The 18,280-nt window shown below is 37.4% G+C and overlaps 1 protein-coding gene across 1 annotated transcript in view; it reads left to right on the top strand.

Annotated features, from left to right (window-relative positions):
• Window positions 1-18,280, top strand: part of TRHDE (thyrotropin releasing hormone degrading enzyme) — a 209,236-nt gene that overhangs the window by 28,741 nt on the left and 162,215 nt on the right. The window contains exon 3 of the mRNA XM_048300199.1: window positions 9,398-9,524. Coding sequence (XP_048156156.1) covers window positions 9,398-9,524 — 127 coding nt within the window. The remainder of the gene's footprint in view (window positions 1-9,397; window positions 9,525-18,280) is intronic.

Raw genomic sequence — 18,280 nt, 5'->3', positions numbered from 1 at the left:
CTAGCCAGGTGAAATTTAGCATGCTATAGGGCTGCTGAACATTGTAAGCCACTTCTTAGCACTTTCTTTAAACTTGTATACTTCTGTAGCTCTTCTTTTTTTAACCAAAAATAGGTGAAATATTATTTATGAATGATGCATGATGTGAATGCTTTGACTATAGAATAGGGAATAAATAGTATTTGAAATAAGAGAATTCAATCCAATCCCAGCCCAACCAAAGGAAATTAAAATTGGGGCTAACCACTGGGGTAAATCTACTGCAGACACATTTTTCTGGAGGAAAAAGCCATCATTGGCTTTTTGTTGTTAACGTGTTGTTAACATGTTCACATCATCTTACCTCTGGGGTTGTGATACAGAACTTTTATGTGTAATAGGTAAATAATGTAAATCTTTGTGCTTTGTTACTTAAAGCTATGCTGATGTTTTACACCTGCAAAGGACTGCAAGAAGCTTTAACCACTGGGAATCTCAACAGTTTAAACACTGAATTCCCTGCAATAGCACTTCAGAAGAATTTGAACCTTGCTCCTAGGCTGAAGTTCTGTAATAACTCAAATTTATCTGTAACCAGTCTGTCATGGTCCTCTCTTCTCTCCTGTCATGGTCCTCTCTTCTCTCCACAAATGTGTTCTCATGCTGTTTTTAGCTCTGAACTCATGGTGACCAGGTGAGGAAGCTGGGCTACCTGGACACTACCCACCTGGTTAGTGTAGTTAGCTGACTCATCTGGCTGGCAGGTTGTTGTGAGAGGAGGTGAACTCTAGTGCTGATGTAATAGAAGAGTTGAACCTGAATGACTGAGTATGTGGTAGTGAGATTGTGGCAGTCTTAGTTGGCTGAAATGGCTATGAAATGGTGTCTGCAATTAAATTTGTTCTACATTAGTTGTTAACATGTTCACTTTCTGTCTCTGAGCCATTTCAACAAGATGATAGAGATTCTAAGTGCTCTAAATTAATCTTAATGGCACTGTGGTCAGTGACATAGCCAGTATTTTACTGTATGCCAGCTGAGCACTGGTTGGATTTATATGTGAGTGCAGCTCATTAACTTTCCAAAGTATTTTATGATCTCAAGTTAGAAATTGCAGCATGTCGGCATGACAGTTTTGCCTCCTGGTAGAATATATTGTTGCACCTTTGGCTGGAGCATTTGCATTTGTTTTGGTTCAGATCAGAAATTGATGAGACAACTAGATGCTTGTCCCATGCCCTCTTTCACACCTCTGAAAATACCTGGCAATCCCTTTGCTTAATATTCCTAATTTTTCCACTGTCACCTGGAACTCCAGAAGTTTCTCTCACTTCTTTCTCCTTCAGGGTTATGCTAAAAGTGTTTGTCCAGGAATATAAATTACTTCTGTTCAAAGCCTCTTTCTCTTGCCCTGCAACAATGTTCATGCCCCCCAGTGCTTGCATTTAGTTTCCTGAGATATCTCTCTACTGCTGTAGCTCCCTCAGTGACCATTTCTTTCATATACACTTTATTTTTAGTGATGACTTCTCTTGTTTTAACTGGTCTGTTAAACCAGTCTCAAATGAGGATTCCAAGACGATTTGTGCTTACTATAAAAAAGAGTTCCGTCCAATCTCCAGCGAAGGTGTTTCCTAAGAAAGTATCAGGTCATTGAATGCTCATTGGTTTCAGCTAGCTCTAAGAAAATTCTTCAATTTCTTAAACATGTTTTGTTTTATTTATATTCAAAAAAGGCTCAGTGCAGTGCTCAGTTTGGAGTAAAATCATCTTACAAAGGTGAGCTGTTCCTTCGGTATTCAATAAGCACATTTCATTATCATGCAGTCTTTTTTGAGTATTGTCCATGATGAATAATGAATAGGAGATTCATTATTCTGTAATTCTTCTGTAATTTCTTCCCATTATCACATCTATGTTCACTACAGCAAAATTGGTATTTCAGTACAGCCACCTCTCTCTCCTTTACTTATCAATGTTGCAAAATTTATTGCATTTGCACCACGCAGAACTTCTGGAGGTATGTGCACATGTGAAACAATTCATACACATTCTTAGCGGAGCCTGGCCTGTAGCTTGTTTGTGTGTGTAGCAAACTGTTATTTATTTTGAATTTATCACATTTAAAAACCCATTTGAGATGCAATGCCTTGGTTGCAGAAGTGATCCAGGGAGTTCACAGCTGAGGCTGTTGGATCTAGACATGTCTGCTATATTAAATGTGTGATGTAACCATATTTTTATCTCTGTAACATTAGTAAAAGCAATACCTGTGCCTACAATAGTCAGTGAGCAAAACAATGATAAAAGATTTCAGATTATCAAGTAAATTGAAGCTTCTAAGTACAGAGGCAATGCGTGTGTTTTTCAGCTGAGAGTGTCACTGGCTGCTGAAGTCTTACAGGTGAAGTAAAGGGCAAACCACTATTTTGTCCCCCTTTATAAAGTTTGAAAGTGACTGCTCTGTTGAAATGTTAGGGCCTTCTGTAACTATACCATGTAAAGGCATGTTTGAATTTAAACACGTATTTTAAATTAAACTTACTCATAAGCCCTTTCTGAACTGAGATTTTTAAATCATTTTAAGATCCCAGATGTACCAGTGCTGGGCTGAACCTGTGGGTATAGTCACACAGAGGACTGGAACTTGTTTGGAGGGGCCTCCCAAGAACAGTGCTTTATGTGGAGTTTGCTGGCTTTGAGGAAAGGATTAAAGAACAGACATTATTCCCAGGATGGCTTTGCTGACACCAGTTGATGAGCAGAAACATCTGTTTCATAATGGGAAAGCACTCTAAGCTGCTTTAAAACACCTGACAAAGTTACTTTTAATTCTGTGCGAAGTAGGTGGGAGGGATAACTATCCTTAATTGTGGATTCCTGTGTTGATACAAGGTTACCTAATCCATGCTTGCCTGAGAAAACAAGACTTACGGTTGTCACCAGACTTCTGCTCATTTTCCATACCCTCATTTACTCTGCCTATTCAGACTGAAGTACAGGTAGCAAAATGGATGGAAGACAGGAGAAAGGAGAGGGGTACATCAAGACGTTAGCAAAACAGGTATATGCCAGCCTTGGAACATTAGCCATGTTTGCTTGGAGAGATGCTCTAATAGTGGGAAGCTAAATGAGAGCAAGGCTCAAGTCTCTTTTGGTTCCACACGCCTATGTGATGTGACAGCATTCAGAGGTGCGGAAAGGCTTTCCATGCTAGTGGCTACTTTTGGGAGTGGTTTTCTCTGGTAAGATGGTTGGCAATATCTGTGGTATCAGATGGTTTCATACAAGGGTTAGGATTATATTTGCATCTTCTCATCTTGTCAGCCTCAAAGCTGACCTTGCACCTGGTTCTGTGACAGAGATGCAGCATTGTTACCACTGTGTAAATTCTGCATTAGGCTGTTTTCAAGATTCAGAGAGCTGTTTTCTTTACAGCACATGAGATAGAAACATAAGATCCAGTCCTGCTTCTCATGATCTGAACTATCAGTGGCTGTGACCAAAATGCAGCCCTTTACTTAAAGAACTTTTTTTTTTTTTCCTTCCTGTGCAACTGACTAACAAGGACTGCTCGAGTGGTGATCTAAAAACATGGACTGTACACATGGCAGATGCTACTGGTGAAGGTTGCCTTGGCCAAAGTGTCCCTAGCCCAGAGGCTGGACCAGTCATGTCTCCAGAATGTCTGAAAGCCCCTGTAGTTAATCAGAATCATTCAGCTGAAGTCAGTGGATCGGGCCTTTAGAGCCTGATGAGCCATCTGCTTGTGAAAACAAGCCTTTCCTTGCTAAAATAGAGGTGCACTTTATTTCCTTGGAGCAGGATTCCTCATCCAGCGAGCTGCGATTCCCCCCAGGGCACTGGGGAACACAGTGATGGCAATTAGAGTGGTCTTAAGACGTGGAAAAGATGGCAAAACATTTAAAGAAAAGATGCCTTGCAGAATGAATGCAGACTGTTACAGAGGATTATTGTGATCAGTAAACTTTACTATAACAACAAATGAAAGAATACAAATGTCTCGATATCAAGCAAGGTGGTACTCCCCTAAAAGGATAACACCACTGCAAGAACAAAGGTTTCAAAGGGGCTGCACACATGAAATGGAAGGTGACACAGAGAATAATGTCTTCAAAAGCAGGCTTCAAATGTAGAAGTGCATATTTAATTCTAAAGTAAGAGGTAGGCTCTGGTGTATGGCATGCTTCAGGCATGCAAACTTCTTACTGTAACATCCTGATTTCTGCCAGGTTGTCAAGTTCCTTAATTCCCTGGGAAAGCAGGTTGGCAGCCTTGTGGCAAAGGTTTTTAGTGTCTTCTTGTGCCAGAGGGAGAACATTGTGCAGTTCTCTCTGGTCTTCCACTATCTTTACTGAATTCCTGTAGGGGAGAAGGTAGGACCCACAGTCTTTTTGCACTTAGACACGTGTAAATAATGGATTTTTACTTTTTATTTCCATGATCAAAATGCTGAATGTATTCCATATTCCTCCTACCTGCATTGCAGAACTGTAAAAACCCTTTGGTTTGACCCGAAGTATTTAATATAATGTGAAAAAATTACTGCAGATTTTTCCTTACAATTCTTCAATTCTTCATCCATTTAATCCTCTTCTCCTTTTCACTTACATTTTAATGCAAAAAAAAAAAAAAAAAAAAAGTAGTGATTTAAAAATTTCAAAATAGAACGGTTCTACTTCTTTTGAACCTGTTCCTCTGTTTTTTATGTGGTGAAATTATCACTAGTCTTTGGTATAATGGAAATAATTTTGGTGAACATACAATAGAAATTAAGATGTGTGTTGCTCTCTAGAGTTGTACTTGTCAGAATTTTACCCATTGTACCTTGCACATAGTTACTAATTCACATTTTTTTTAAGCACTCTGAAGTAATAAGACAAGAATAGCTCTCCTTTTTAAGTGTTAACTTTGTTTTTGATGGATAATTTTTACTTGCTGTAGACATGAAGATTTTCTCATGCGCTGTAGTTAATAACCTGACTTCAGTTAGATGTGATTTGTTTTAAATATGTTGCACATTTCTTAGCATATATCATGACTCTCTAATGGAAGCAGTTCTCATTTTACAGTCACATTTATCTGTGCTGGCAACGTGGTATTACAAATATTTATAAGTTTTCTTTGACTTAGTTTATGTAGCAAATGCTGAAATACTAAGAGAGACTTGAGAAAATGTTGCAATATGTACAAATTGTTTGTAAAAGTATGCTGTTTTATATAGCAAATACTTTTGACTAACTATAGAGGAGTAGGCTATTGATCACTTATAACAAATACATGGAATTTACCATACAAGTTTCAGGAGTATTTTAGTATTTTTTCTGATAAAGCCGCCAAAATAATTCTAAGAATTTGAGTGAGGTTACTAATATTTTTTAAATAATCCTTCAGGATGATTTCTTTTTGGAAATAGTATCTGAGCATGACTGAGTATTGTGTTTATTTAAAGTTCTTATGAAACTACTCAGGGCTTCTGGAAGGCAAACAAAGGGAAATAACTCACATTTTTGCCCACTTTAGAAAAGAATGAGAAAATATACATTGCGGAGATTTAATTTAGAATGTCTAATAAATTTTAGAGTTATTAACAACAGAGTCTTATAGAGAGGAGGTCTGCGCTGTAGGACTGCAGGTACAAACCTAGTTGCTCAAACTTGTGGTAGGGAAGGAGGCAGTCAGTTTGACAGTTTGAGAGAAAAATGAGGGGGCTGAATTTTTCTTCTTAGTAGTCAGAACTCCTGTTGAAAAATTGGTAGTGGTTGCAAACACAGATGTAAAGGAGGCTGAGAAAAACCCCTAGAATTTAGGTTAACTGTGTAAACTTTGTTATTTTCATAGGTATTATGACAGTGTCATTATGAATAGTATTCCTCATAACATTTTTCTGGTATTTTTCAATGAGGGACACAGGGAACTATACTACATCAGAACACTGGCAGTGTGCTGTTAATATACCTGCTGTCCAAACAGAACCTACCTTATTAATTCCCAAATGTGGAAGGGTGCTTGGTGCAGGTTGTTAAGTGGTCACAAGGATGAATGCCTGCTTTGAATTCCCTCCCTGCCTCTGCCACCAGAGTTGCTGTGAGATGCCAAGTAAATCACATAAACTGACACAGTCTCATTTAGTCATTAATCGTGTATTACTGATTTTGTTAATGCCCAAACTAAGACACCTGTGGCCAAAGCTTGTATGAAGTGTTCACCACTGAAGTAAGATATAATGGGAACAGTGCTTTAAATATGTGCAATAAAACTGTTAAATATAATTGACATTAAGAGATGTCCAGATAGGCACCCAGAATTAGTCTCTCTTTGTTCTCCACTTTCTTACATGAAAATAATAGTCAAACCTAATCTTGCAAAGATTATGAAAAAGAGCATTAATAATATTTGCAGGGCAGTAGGTGCCATTGCAGTGAGTGATGAATTATGCACTTATGCAAGAAACCTGTTTGTCTTTTGTAGGAGAACATGTACTGCTTTAATATATATATTTAGGCCTGACCCTGCAGAAAAGTTTATTTTTTCTCTTATTTAAATTACCGTAAAATTGAATTCTTAGTACAGTGATCAAACAGCCTGTGGGAAAGTATATAACAAGTGGGCATTATTGTTCAGTCCAATGCAGTTTTAAACTAACACTACCTACCTGCCTTTTGAAATGAAAGTAGTAAACAAACAAAGAAATTATTCTAAACAGATCTCATATCTTAGTCGTCATTCTGTTTAAGTTCCTCTTTGGAGCAGAATATAAATCTTTATAGTCCATTACTTTACACCAAGAATCTTCTTATAAATGAAGGAAATAATATAGTCCCCATTTGATGGATTTGGAGGTAAGATATGGTCAAGATAAGCCCATACACATTAAAAAACATCAGTGTGTGAAAGTTAGGGGCTTCAGTTTCAAACTTATACGTGCCAGCCTTTAGACTGAACTCTGGACCAAGCTCCTCACGTTGTGAATGACACCTCAGAATGTGTCATCCAAAGCAGTTAGCCAGGTAGGCAGAGTGTCACAGACTGTCCTCTGTGGTAGCCCTCTGCTAACCAAGAGGGAATTTATGAGGCCAGGGTAGGTCTGTGATGGTGTGTCTAAGGTTGTCTGTACATTTCATGCTCAGTGGTTGCTGGGTGAAAGGCAGAAGCAAGACCCAGTGTTTGAAGATGTTGACTGCTTTGACAATATCTGTTGCCTCAAAGCCCCTGAGAGACCTGGGCAAAGGCACGGGTAATTCCTGAACTGTGTTCCAGCTTAGGGGTGACCTTGGTGTGAGCCATGGATGCCTGTCAGTCCAGAGCTGTTCTGGGCAGGCAGAGAGGCACCCAGGGAAACTTTACGGGCAAAATAAAACTACATTCAGTGTTAGGCAGGAGACAAAATGAGAGTTTGCAGCATTGCAGCTTTTGTACCTTGGCTCCATCTCAGACACCATTAAATGCCTTTTCTATATTTGCCAGAAGACATTCATTGTAATGCAATAAGTTGAACCTTGATTTTTCTTCTATCTGCCTGTTATTTTCTTCCCTTCTGTTGTCCTCTTTCTTATTATGGACAGATTTGGCCACTGTCAAATTGAATGATTTCGTGCATACTTGGTTGACTGACTCTTTTTTTTCCCTAATTTGCTGATACAGTCAACTGTGCCAGTAAAGCAATTATGCAAAATTGTGTATAAAGGTTTAATGATACAAAACAGTGTTCATCACAAATCTAATTGTGATTCTTAACATTCTTCCATAAACTCTGTGGTTAATAGCTATTTTGTTAAAACCTGTTTTTGGTTTAGTAGATAAGGGAACATTTAATGTACATGTCACTGTTAACTTTGAAAGGAAGCAATAAATAAAAATAGTGATTTGGACGAGTTCAGATATTGATCTATGTGCTTTCAAGTAGTGATTATAAGAAGTCTGCTTTATTACATATCTCATCAGGTTACACTGTTACCTGTTTTACATTACGGATGATAACTATGTATGGTTCATTGTGCACCGAGTCTAATACAACACAAAGGTTAAATACAAAGATGTCATTGTAATGAAGCAAATAATGTGTCTCCATACTGAAACCCAAGAGACAGTGGATTAAAACAGAATTGACAGGTGCACTGTACTTAGGCTTGATATCTGGTTTTCCCTTGGATAACTGAACTGGTTCAGGACAAGAGCAGTAAAGCAATACTTGGTAATACTTTTGTTGAAGCCAAAAATCCCATTGGCTTTTCTTAGTCCAGAAGAGAGCATTTAGAAACATTCCAAAGCTGATATTTCTCCTTCATGTTTGCGTTGATATTTTCTGATTTCTGCCTTACTGCTGTCCTCGGAACCCTGGCTAGGATTTAATCCTACCACAGAAAGTACTGGCGAGTCAGATATTATTATTAGGACTGACATTTAGTAGAGTCTCATTTATGTCAGGTCATTATGTACTGCAGGGAGAGACCTTCTGCCACAGTCGCTAGAGACAAAGCACACACTACTTCCATCAGGCAAGGTATGAGGAGGGAGAACGGAGAGTGGCTCTCCTTTCTATCCCCTTCTTGGTTAGCAGTTCTCAGCTCTATGTCATCTTTGCATGAAGGAAGCACTATGGACTGTAAGGACAAGGAAGAGAGAATAACCTGGCAGTGCTTTCTGCTATCTCCCTAATCAGGGTCACACTTGGATGCTGAATTATGAAGGTGAGTTCTGTTCACTTGGTTCACTCCAGGTAGTGAAATGCGTGAGCTGTGTTATACTGAACAGAGCAGTCTGTGGCTTATATAAATAGCTTTAATTTACTGCTTTCTGAATACAGAGGCCTGAAGCAGTCATGGAGGTTTCAGGAATGTTAATTGTTTGTGTACATGAATGAGCTTAGAAATGGTTGTTTTTGCAGTCTTCCCATAGCTCATGGAGAGTAACGGTGTCACTGCCGGAGAAAAGAAAAAAGAACGATTATTTTTTTTCTTCACAGTCTACTAATATTTTCAGGGCTTGATATAATGTGCCTTTAACAAACCATGAACTTGTCCCCTACGGAGTCACTGCATCCTGCCTACATTCAGTGTAGGCAGAGAGCCATTATACTAATCCACTCTTCCATCATATCTCTAGCAAACACATGTTTTTTCTTCGAATATTTATTTTGATACAAGGAGTGCTCAGTTTTTTATTTGGCAACACAAATAAGTAGGAGATTGTGACTTCTGAACTTTGCAACTTTAATTGTGGTAGTTCTGGTTTTCAACTATGACATGTTTTGACAAATGTATGACAGTCATATATGGCTTTAAGGGAATAATCCTGCCACCTCATAGCAACCTTAGAGTAATTCATTCACCTCTGCAGGTAGGATAGGTTTAAAAGGCAGATGCTGAAATTGGACTTTTGCTTTGTTTTTTAACAGGTACGGTTATATGCAAGGCCTGATGCAATCCGAAGAGGATCAGGGGACTATGCTCTAAATATTACAAGGAGACTCATTGAGTTTTATGAAGATTATTTTAAAGTGCCCTATTCCCTGCCAAAATTAGGTAAGATTTCCCAAAGAATGTGAAGTTAACACAGAAATGAGAGATTAAGTCAGCTATTTTAATGGAATTTTAAGACTGTAATGTATTGGATTTCAAGTTAAGGAATGTTTGGTTTAATTTAGAAGGATCAGGAAGTAAGAAATTTTTCCTTGTAGAGGAAGGGAAGCCAGACTGTGCTTTCTTCTACCTGGAACTGAAAGGAGCAGGAAGCAAACAGTATTTATGTTTGTTAGACAATGGGTAGAGAACCCGAGACCTTTCACTGATAAGTGGGCTGGGTTTTTTCTTTGTTTTTCGGTTGTTCTCTCTTTTGGTCCTTAATTCTATGAGATAGCCACTGGAAGATGTTTGTTCTGTAATATTTTTACCTTGGTGCCTCAGCCTGAAGTGGGGAACAGAAATGAAAATATTAGTGGAAACTGGGAACCTGTGGCAGTGCAAGACTGTCGGTTTGGGTTTTTTTTTTTTTTGTTTTTATGGTGCATATGGCTTATTAATGATGATTAGTAGGCAAGCTTAATTGTCTAGTTGTTTATTGAAACAATTGCCGTGAATTTGTTTTTCTGTGACCTAAATGTAAACCCCATCAATTTCTATTATTTTTTAAAAACGGGTTTTTCTCATCCTCCCTTTCACCACAATCAGTAGTTGTCCTACTCATTTAAATACTTTCCACAGTATTATTACAACTTCCCTCCTTTGGAGCATGTTTGATAAAGATTCAGAAAAGCCTATTGCTCAGCAGCAGGAAGAAAGCATGTATTTGATCAGAAGTGTTGGAGTTGGAACCACAGGTGATCCTCCCAGGAAGTCAAGGTTTATTTCATTAAATCCCTTGCCTGCTGAGTAGGTTTATTGGACTTACAGCTAATCATGTAGGAGATAGATAATGTAATTGATATTTCTAGATGAGGGTATTGCATTAATATTTTTATAAGTATGTTGTGACATTTATTTCTTGGTGTCTTTTAATAACAGATTACAGGCAGTGTTCTCCTAGAGAAATATGCAGATGGGTTAAACAAGCATATGGCATATTTAAGTATACACAAACTTTCTGTGTATACTTTCATATATGTCTTCAAGCATATTAATAATGTTTTGTAAAGGAAGTTCTAGGCTTACCAGAGCCAAAAATTTAGAGGGGGAAAAAATAGTCAAGAACTTGTTGAATAGAAAAGATGAACATAGAATGGTTTGGGTTGAAAGGGATCTTAAAGATCATCTAAACATCCAAACATCATTACTTCAGGTAGTTTATTGAGCATGCCAGCTGGCAGCAGCAGTAGTAACTGTATCTGCTTCATAGTATCTTTCAAAATTGTAACATATGGTCTTTAAACTCAACATGCTATATCCATTGTCATTATGCTGTGGCATATCTTTTACAAATATCTCATTGTAAGTGAATATATTCCAGTTTGGATCTTTTTGGAACAGAACAGGAGGAATAGTCACAAGTAAAATTGTATTTTTTCATCAAATATTTGTAGTAAAATTGTTAATAGGAAATGCTGCTTGAAGACTTTAGCTATTCAGTAGCGATACTATGAAAATAATTACTGTAGAGCATAATTTTTTTATAATACAGCAAGGTTGAATTTATTTAATGTAAACATGGGAAGAAAAATGTCTAAACTCAGTGATGTAAATATTTTTTAAAATTTTATTTGCATATTAATACAGGTATATTTGTTCCAGTTCATCCAACCACTGATTGCTATGTTTAAGCATGTGCTGATATCTTTAACCCAAAAGAATGCTGATTTTTTATTTTTGTTTTAAACTTGAAAAAAAATTCCAAAGGTTAGAAGATTAGGGACAGTAGTCTGATGGGTGAATAGAAGGACTAAAAATGGTAATACTGTAATCTGTCTGTGAAAGGAATTTTGCAGTAGTATTGAAGAATTTCCGAAATGAAAAGATAAAACAGCATTAGTGATGGCAGTGGAAAAAGCTCGTGCATCAGGAAGATGCGTTGATACTGAAAATGCACCTGGACTTTCCTAAAGCTTAGGACTCACCTGATTTACTGCTGTCACCACTGCAAAGGATTGAGTACTTTATTAAGGTTTTAAGAAAAATGAGAATTTTGTTTTGGGGGGGGGGCATTTACAAACTTTTTAATTTCACTTCTAAATGTGAAAGTGGGAGTTAAAAATGAAGAATGTACTTTGGAAAGCTTTTTAATGTCAACAGTTTTATAGAAAATGTTCTGTTTCAAACGTAGATTTTTTTTAAAAAAATTGTTTCAGGTACTTTCCAGTTCTAACAAGAAAAAGCTTAAACCTAAAGAGGTTCTGTAGCAGCTACTGAGTGAGACATTATTAGTGTCAGTGGTGTGTGTGGGGCTGTGTGTGTGTGTTAGAGTTGGAACCATAGGTGATTCTCCCTGGACAACAGACCTGCCACCCTTGGCCAAGCACTTAGTCATCTATGTCTCATCCATTTGAACTCTCTATATGGTAGGAGTATCTGAGGACATGTAGGCTCTTCAGATGTGTTGCTGTATCAGAAAGATCTGTGTTCATTTGATCAATTCTGAGTCACTGAGGTCCATTTCCAAGGCATTTGAACTAGTGTTTCTTATCTGAGTTTATAATACATCAGCCAGTGTTCTCTGTAGGAACCACTTCCTCCTGTTGCTCTTGACTACCTGACTGTTGGTGACTAGGCTTTCTAACTGTGCTTACATGCAATCAGATGGCTGTGGCTGAGATTTTTTTACATCTTATGTGGTCTGTATTGCCTTCTGAATGCACTGGAAAAGTAGATTTGTTTTCCAATTGATGTGAATTCTGGTAATGAATGTGAATTGGGAATTTCTCTAACTTGAATTAACAATTTCCACAGTTAAAAGTTCTACTTAGCATGTGGGTCTCTGCATTTTTTCCTACACCATACTCTGAACTGGAAGGTGCTTGTTTAAGGTTTCAATAATTTTTATATTAATTTAATTTATGAAAAATAAAGAATGTCTTTTAAAAAAACCTAGATTTTTCCAAGACTATAATACTATCATTATAAACCTTAGTTAAAATGATGGGTAGATAAAGTATTGAATTTTATTTAATCTAAAAAGATATGCAGAAGGGTTTTTAATTATATTCCTATGGCTAGTGATTACAAAATATTTATGTATTTATATCACAGTTAGTTTTAATCCTGTTTGCACTGTACAAAAAAGTGCTTTGCATGCATAGAGCTTTTTCTTATGAGGGTCTTTGAGACTGGAATAGTCTTGAATTTTTCCCCCTAAAGCCCTGATCAGTTGCTGTTTTGAAGTGAACAGAGCCTAGAAATTTAAAAAGAAAAAAAACCCCAAAACTCAAAAAACACCTTAAAAGAGAGGCTTCAAAGGTCAGAATAAAAGTCACACTGTGGGGAATGATAAGGTAATCAAGCACTCTTGGCATGTGGACAGCTGTGATTCTTTAGTTGTAAGTGGTTTGAGGTGGAGAGGCTGACTGGCTTTTCCAAGACTCCACTGCATCTGGGGTCACATGAGAGTGGAGTAGAGTGACAGAATCCCCTCCCTCGCCCTGCTGGTCACACTGCTTTTGATACAGACCAGATTGGCTCATGTCCAGCCTCTCCTCCACCAACACCCCCAAGTGAATATATTTTCAGACTTAAAAATATTTTTCTGTAGATTTGCTGTATAGTAAACTTTGGAGTTTCATCTGATATGTTTTATGTGGTTATTGTTTGGTGGATTTTTTTCCTTTACAGGTATGTTTGGGATACTAATTACCTGCTTCATGCAAAAATTATATGGTTTTGTTTTCATTATACTGCATAAAACACTTTGAAGTTGTGAGTGCAAAGTCTCAGAAAATGATTTTCCAAGGGATTTAGTGAGCATGCTGCACAATGGAAGACAAGATTGGACCATTAACATTTGCTCATGGAGTATTTTTGGAGAACAGGATTCAGTTTTTAAAGTGTGTCCCTGAAGAATTTAAACTCTTTCTTATGATGTGAGAAATAGCTCAGCCATTAGAATGAAGAAGTTTAGCAGGGGAATGTTCCCGTTCTGATTTTTAAAAGAAACTCACATACCTCTGTTCCATTCCCTGATTGTTGACTGAATATTTTGGTGAGAGAGAACTGCTGCTGCCTGGTGCAGTGTGAGTCATTGCAGGCCCAGAGAAAAAGTATTGAAATGCTGTTGTTATGTTAGCCAGGTGACTTGCTGTGAGCACTAGTGATTTACTGTTCATTTTGATTTAAGTGCTTTACTATTAGCTTGACTCTTGGACATGTTCCTAACCTATTCATTGCAATGTTGCCTTCTGCCCTGCTTGATCTTCCATCATCTCCATCAGCACTTTCTGTGCTACTGCTTTCTTCCCCTTCGTTTGTCCTTCCTCCTGTCTCTGTTGTTCCTTCTAGGGTGAACCTCCATGTTGTTGCCTCCATTTTCTGCTTAAGTTATGCTAAAAATTTCACAATTCTACCCTCATACTTTCTGTCTAGCAAGGTGAGGCTTCCTGCCACCTGTCCAACTCTGAACCGAAATTACTGTACACCACCAATTAAGATAGCTTGTTTTTTCTTCTTTGTCTATAAAATTAAAGCATTAATCAGTACTTTTGGAATGAGGAAGGGTGGGAGAACAGGCTCTAAGAACTTGATTCATGTGCCTAAACATAATTAGCTGGTACTATTAAATGCCATGGGGTATCCTGAGAACTCTTAGCTAATGTACTGCTGGCCTCCAGATGAGATTCTATTGGGCCATGGCTGGCCCATACCTGACAGTTTCACATGGATTTACTGTTGTTTAATAGCTTTGACCATCTCAGTGGGGGCTGTCACCCATGTTTAGGCAGCAGAGTTGAAACCTACTATTTGACCAACGACTTGAAGTAAGCATAACACTTCTGCACACAGATGACTATTTGTTGATACAGATCTTTCCTACATGGAAAAACTGTCACTTTTTCCCTGGCCTTTGAAGCCTCTGTTTTGAGATTTGGGGTGTGGCTTTGGGGTGCAAGGTGTTTTTTATTTCTAAGCTGTGAGCACTTCAAAACAGAAACTGGTCAGGACACCAGGGGAAAGAAAATTCCAGCTCCAGCCATAGGGAAAAGCAATGTGTTTTCTCAGAACAATGCTTTGATACAGAAAAAGGAACTGTGAATTACTAAACTGAAACAAACCACATAGGAAATCAATCCATAGTATGATGTTAACAAAGGAGGGAAAAAATAGTCATCATTTAGGACTTACTATATTGCTCTAAACTATTTCAAATAATAAACCAATTATTTCCATTAGTGAGTTTAATATGCCTCACAGTGGGCATTCTAATAGGTTTTGGTAGTTTGTTAAGGGGTACCTGATCTCTCTCTGTTGCATTAGCATGGCAAGTCTGATATTGTTTGCAGGAGATGGGAAAAGTTATGTATAGGAAAAAAGTAGCTTTATATAGAATAAAGATGAATGGGCCCTGGTGGAAATAATCCCCTTCTGAATGGAATGTTTTCTTTTCATTGTGTTGTGATTTCCCTCCCCTCTTAATTGTGAATTCTATTATTAATAGAGTCCATACCTCTCAAATAAGGAGAGTGTTCAGACAGGAGTTTTATTGCCAGTAGCAGTTCAGTCAGCCCATAGTAAACAGAAGGTGACCAAGTCTGACAATATCCCCGCTGGCTACTCGGCTAAAGCAACTTGGCTTTTAAATGAGTAATTAAAAAAAAAGAAAAAAAGAAAAAAAACATACCAGAGGGTAATGTTGTTATGAGAGGGTAATAGGATGTGGGATTGTGGGAGATTCCCTGGAAATGTCAGGGCTGTCTTTGAGCCAGGAGAATCCTTCACCTGAATGTAAATGGATTTTTCCCAAGCTGCTCTTCAGTATGTCATTTGAGCGGTTAGTACCAATGTAGAAGTGGGTGCACTGAATTTCAGCAGTGTCTATTCTTAGTTCTCTACCTTGTTAGAAACACACATGCCTTCAGAAAATGATGCATTTTATCATGAGTTAGGAAAAATAAATCTTGACTGAGAAGGTACCAGTAAAGCCATCTCTTTTGACTACACAGAGAGGAAACTAATCTGGATAGTTTAAATTTGATCTCTGATTTTTAGATGGATAAAAGACAAGGTGAGCACTTCTGTATGATTTATAAAATGGGGTAAGATCTTTGACAGGCACAGAAATCTCATAGAAATTATCGGAATCACCAGAATACTGTGTGAACTTCTAGCTGGTATGAGATGGTTAAATGTCTAAAAGCTCATGAATCCAAAATACTTTTTACATAGCTGTGACTGAAGTGGTTTTCATTATAGTTCCTTTCACTTGCCTGAGCAGGGCTCTTATACCTGATGGACCATGTCCAGGTTTTGAACTAATTTTATTTTTAAGAGAGGCTACAGAACAATTTTAATAACCTGTTTGATTTGAGAGTCAAGAGGGTTCATCAGAGACTTTGACCAGCAGCTGAGACCTTTTATACAAGCAACTGTAGCTTTATCTTAGAGGAGCGTATGTAGGAAAAGCTTAGGCCTTTGGTACACAATAAACTTCATGTTTGTATAGGCATTATGAACAGTAGTTTTTATTATAGGATAGGGTCTATATGTCATTAGGATACCATGAGAGTTACTTTCTGGGGTGGTGTGACACTGTGAAAGTTATCATGCAAAGCTCAGAGCTACATGGCAGAAAAACAAATACAGAAGCACAGTTTTATTTAACCTGAAAGTCACACTATAGCCTATTTCCTTGGTCAAGACAGGCAAGAAAACCTTAAAAGACATCTCTCCTGCATCTCTCCTTCACTGAAGGCACTTGTTGTTTGAAGAGTTGTTAGCAAACTGATTTGGGATGCTTAACTGTAGTTTCAGGGGTAATCTGTACCTTCTGCCACTTACTCAAAGTCTGAATGGCTGGAATGACAACTTCCATGCAGAAAGACTAAAAGGAGATTTTAACAATATTTGGACTGTGTTGTTCCTTTTGCATAGATAGCAATTGTTTTCACAGCATTTTAAAAAATACTGCTAACAGTTTATTGCTGATTACTAGGAACTTTAAGAGTATGTGAATTTACTTATTTTTCATATTGGTATCATTGCTAAAAGTAAGTGAGAAGAAAAACAATTGAGTTTTTGGTTTTTTGTTTTCCTTTTTTTTTTTTCCCCCCCTCTGCAGCACTGAAGAAATGTTCCTGTTAACTCTCCATGTTTTCAATTTTAGAAGGATTGTGCTCCTTTGGGATAGTTTGTTATGCTCTCCAGATGGTATTGTGACAAAGTTTGTTTTCCATTAGATGCTGATTTGAGGTCAGCAAATATATTGCATCGAGAAACAGAAGTTTCACTAGGCAAAACTGATGAGAAAACACTTTTCCCACTGCCTTACTTAAACTGATTTGTATTTGGCTTTGTTTATTTTCTTATGCTGGTTTTGAAATATGCATGTATGTATTTTAAAATGTTACCTTATTCACACATAATGTAATGTGAAGATCATGACAACTCCATAATTGGCCCTACTAAGAACATTCTTCTTCACTATGAACCTTGTGCCATAAATAAAATAGATGAGGGAAATACATACACACACACACAAATCTAATATTTTTCCTAGTAAATCTAAAAGATATGCATTACGGGTGCAGTAGGAGTTGGAAAAAAGTTGCCGCCTATTGAAAATATCCTGAATATTAGAAACAGTTAAAAGTCTTTCTGTAGATGTGTAAAAATGAGCTTTCACATCTTACTTCTGTTCTGTAAAAAAACCCTATAGATACAGATGTAAAGAAGATACATTTTCAAATATCAGCAAAGAGCACAAGGAGCTTCTTTCAAGGGATTATGACAGTGTCTTGAAAAGATCATAACACATTAAAGTGGGACTTAAGTAGGCCTGAGATTTCTGTTCATACAAAAGATGTGAAAAAGTATATAGCTACTGAGCTGAATAAATCTATCTAGATTCTGCTGGCTTAGTTATAAACCTTCCACCTGTACTAGCTAGTTTCTGTAAGCTACTGAAATTCAAAGGGATGTATGTGCTCACCTCTTATTGCTTTAGCTAAGGATATTGTAACTGAAAAATATCCCAACACAATGAATTATGCTACGTTTGCAGTTCCATGCCTGAAGCAACTTCATTTTTACATTAAGGAAACCAGTGATTTGCAGTGTAACAATGAAAATATTAAGATGGCTGAACAACTTTCATTTTAACAAGTGGATTACCATTGTGCATTTCCCCCTCGCCCCACCTTGCTTCCTGTGTGCTGGCAAGCTGCTAGCAAGCTTCTTAAAATGGTATATGGACATTTAAAGAATCACTTAATTAAAATTCTGTGGAGATCTCTGGCAGGTACTGCTAAACTTGCTTTCCCTGGTCTCTCTTGTTGTATATGAATTCTCCTTTTCTTTTCTTCTAACTTATTTAAATGCCATCTGCTCGTGTATTTAAACCATAACATTTCTAGATTCAGGATCAGTTCTGTGAAGACTGCGATTTCCGTCGCTCTCTCCGATTCTTATCAGTAACACTTCTAACAAAGCTGTCCTTGTGAAGATGTATATTTGTCATAGTGATAGCACACTTCAGAAAGTGTATTAAGCTAAAACAACTCCCACTGTTCAACTAAAAAATATGTTCCTTGTCATATGCTACTCCTTGCTGAAATTAACCTTGGGCAACATTTTAGTCTAGAAAAAGCCAGTTGCTTTTTCTTCCCAGAGTATTTGGCACAGCTACACATAGTTCTGTTTTTGTAAGT

Source organism: Corvus hawaiiensis, chromosome 4 (genome assembly GCF_020740725.1).
Source record: "Corvus hawaiiensis isolate bCorHaw1 chromosome 4, bCorHaw1.pri.cur, whole genome shotgun sequence".
NCBI lineage: Eukaryota > Metazoa > Chordata > Aves > Passeriformes > Corvidae > Corvus > Corvus hawaiiensis.
The sequence above is the reverse complement of the archived record's forward strand: the minus strand, read 5'-3'. Positions and strand labels throughout refer to the sequence as shown.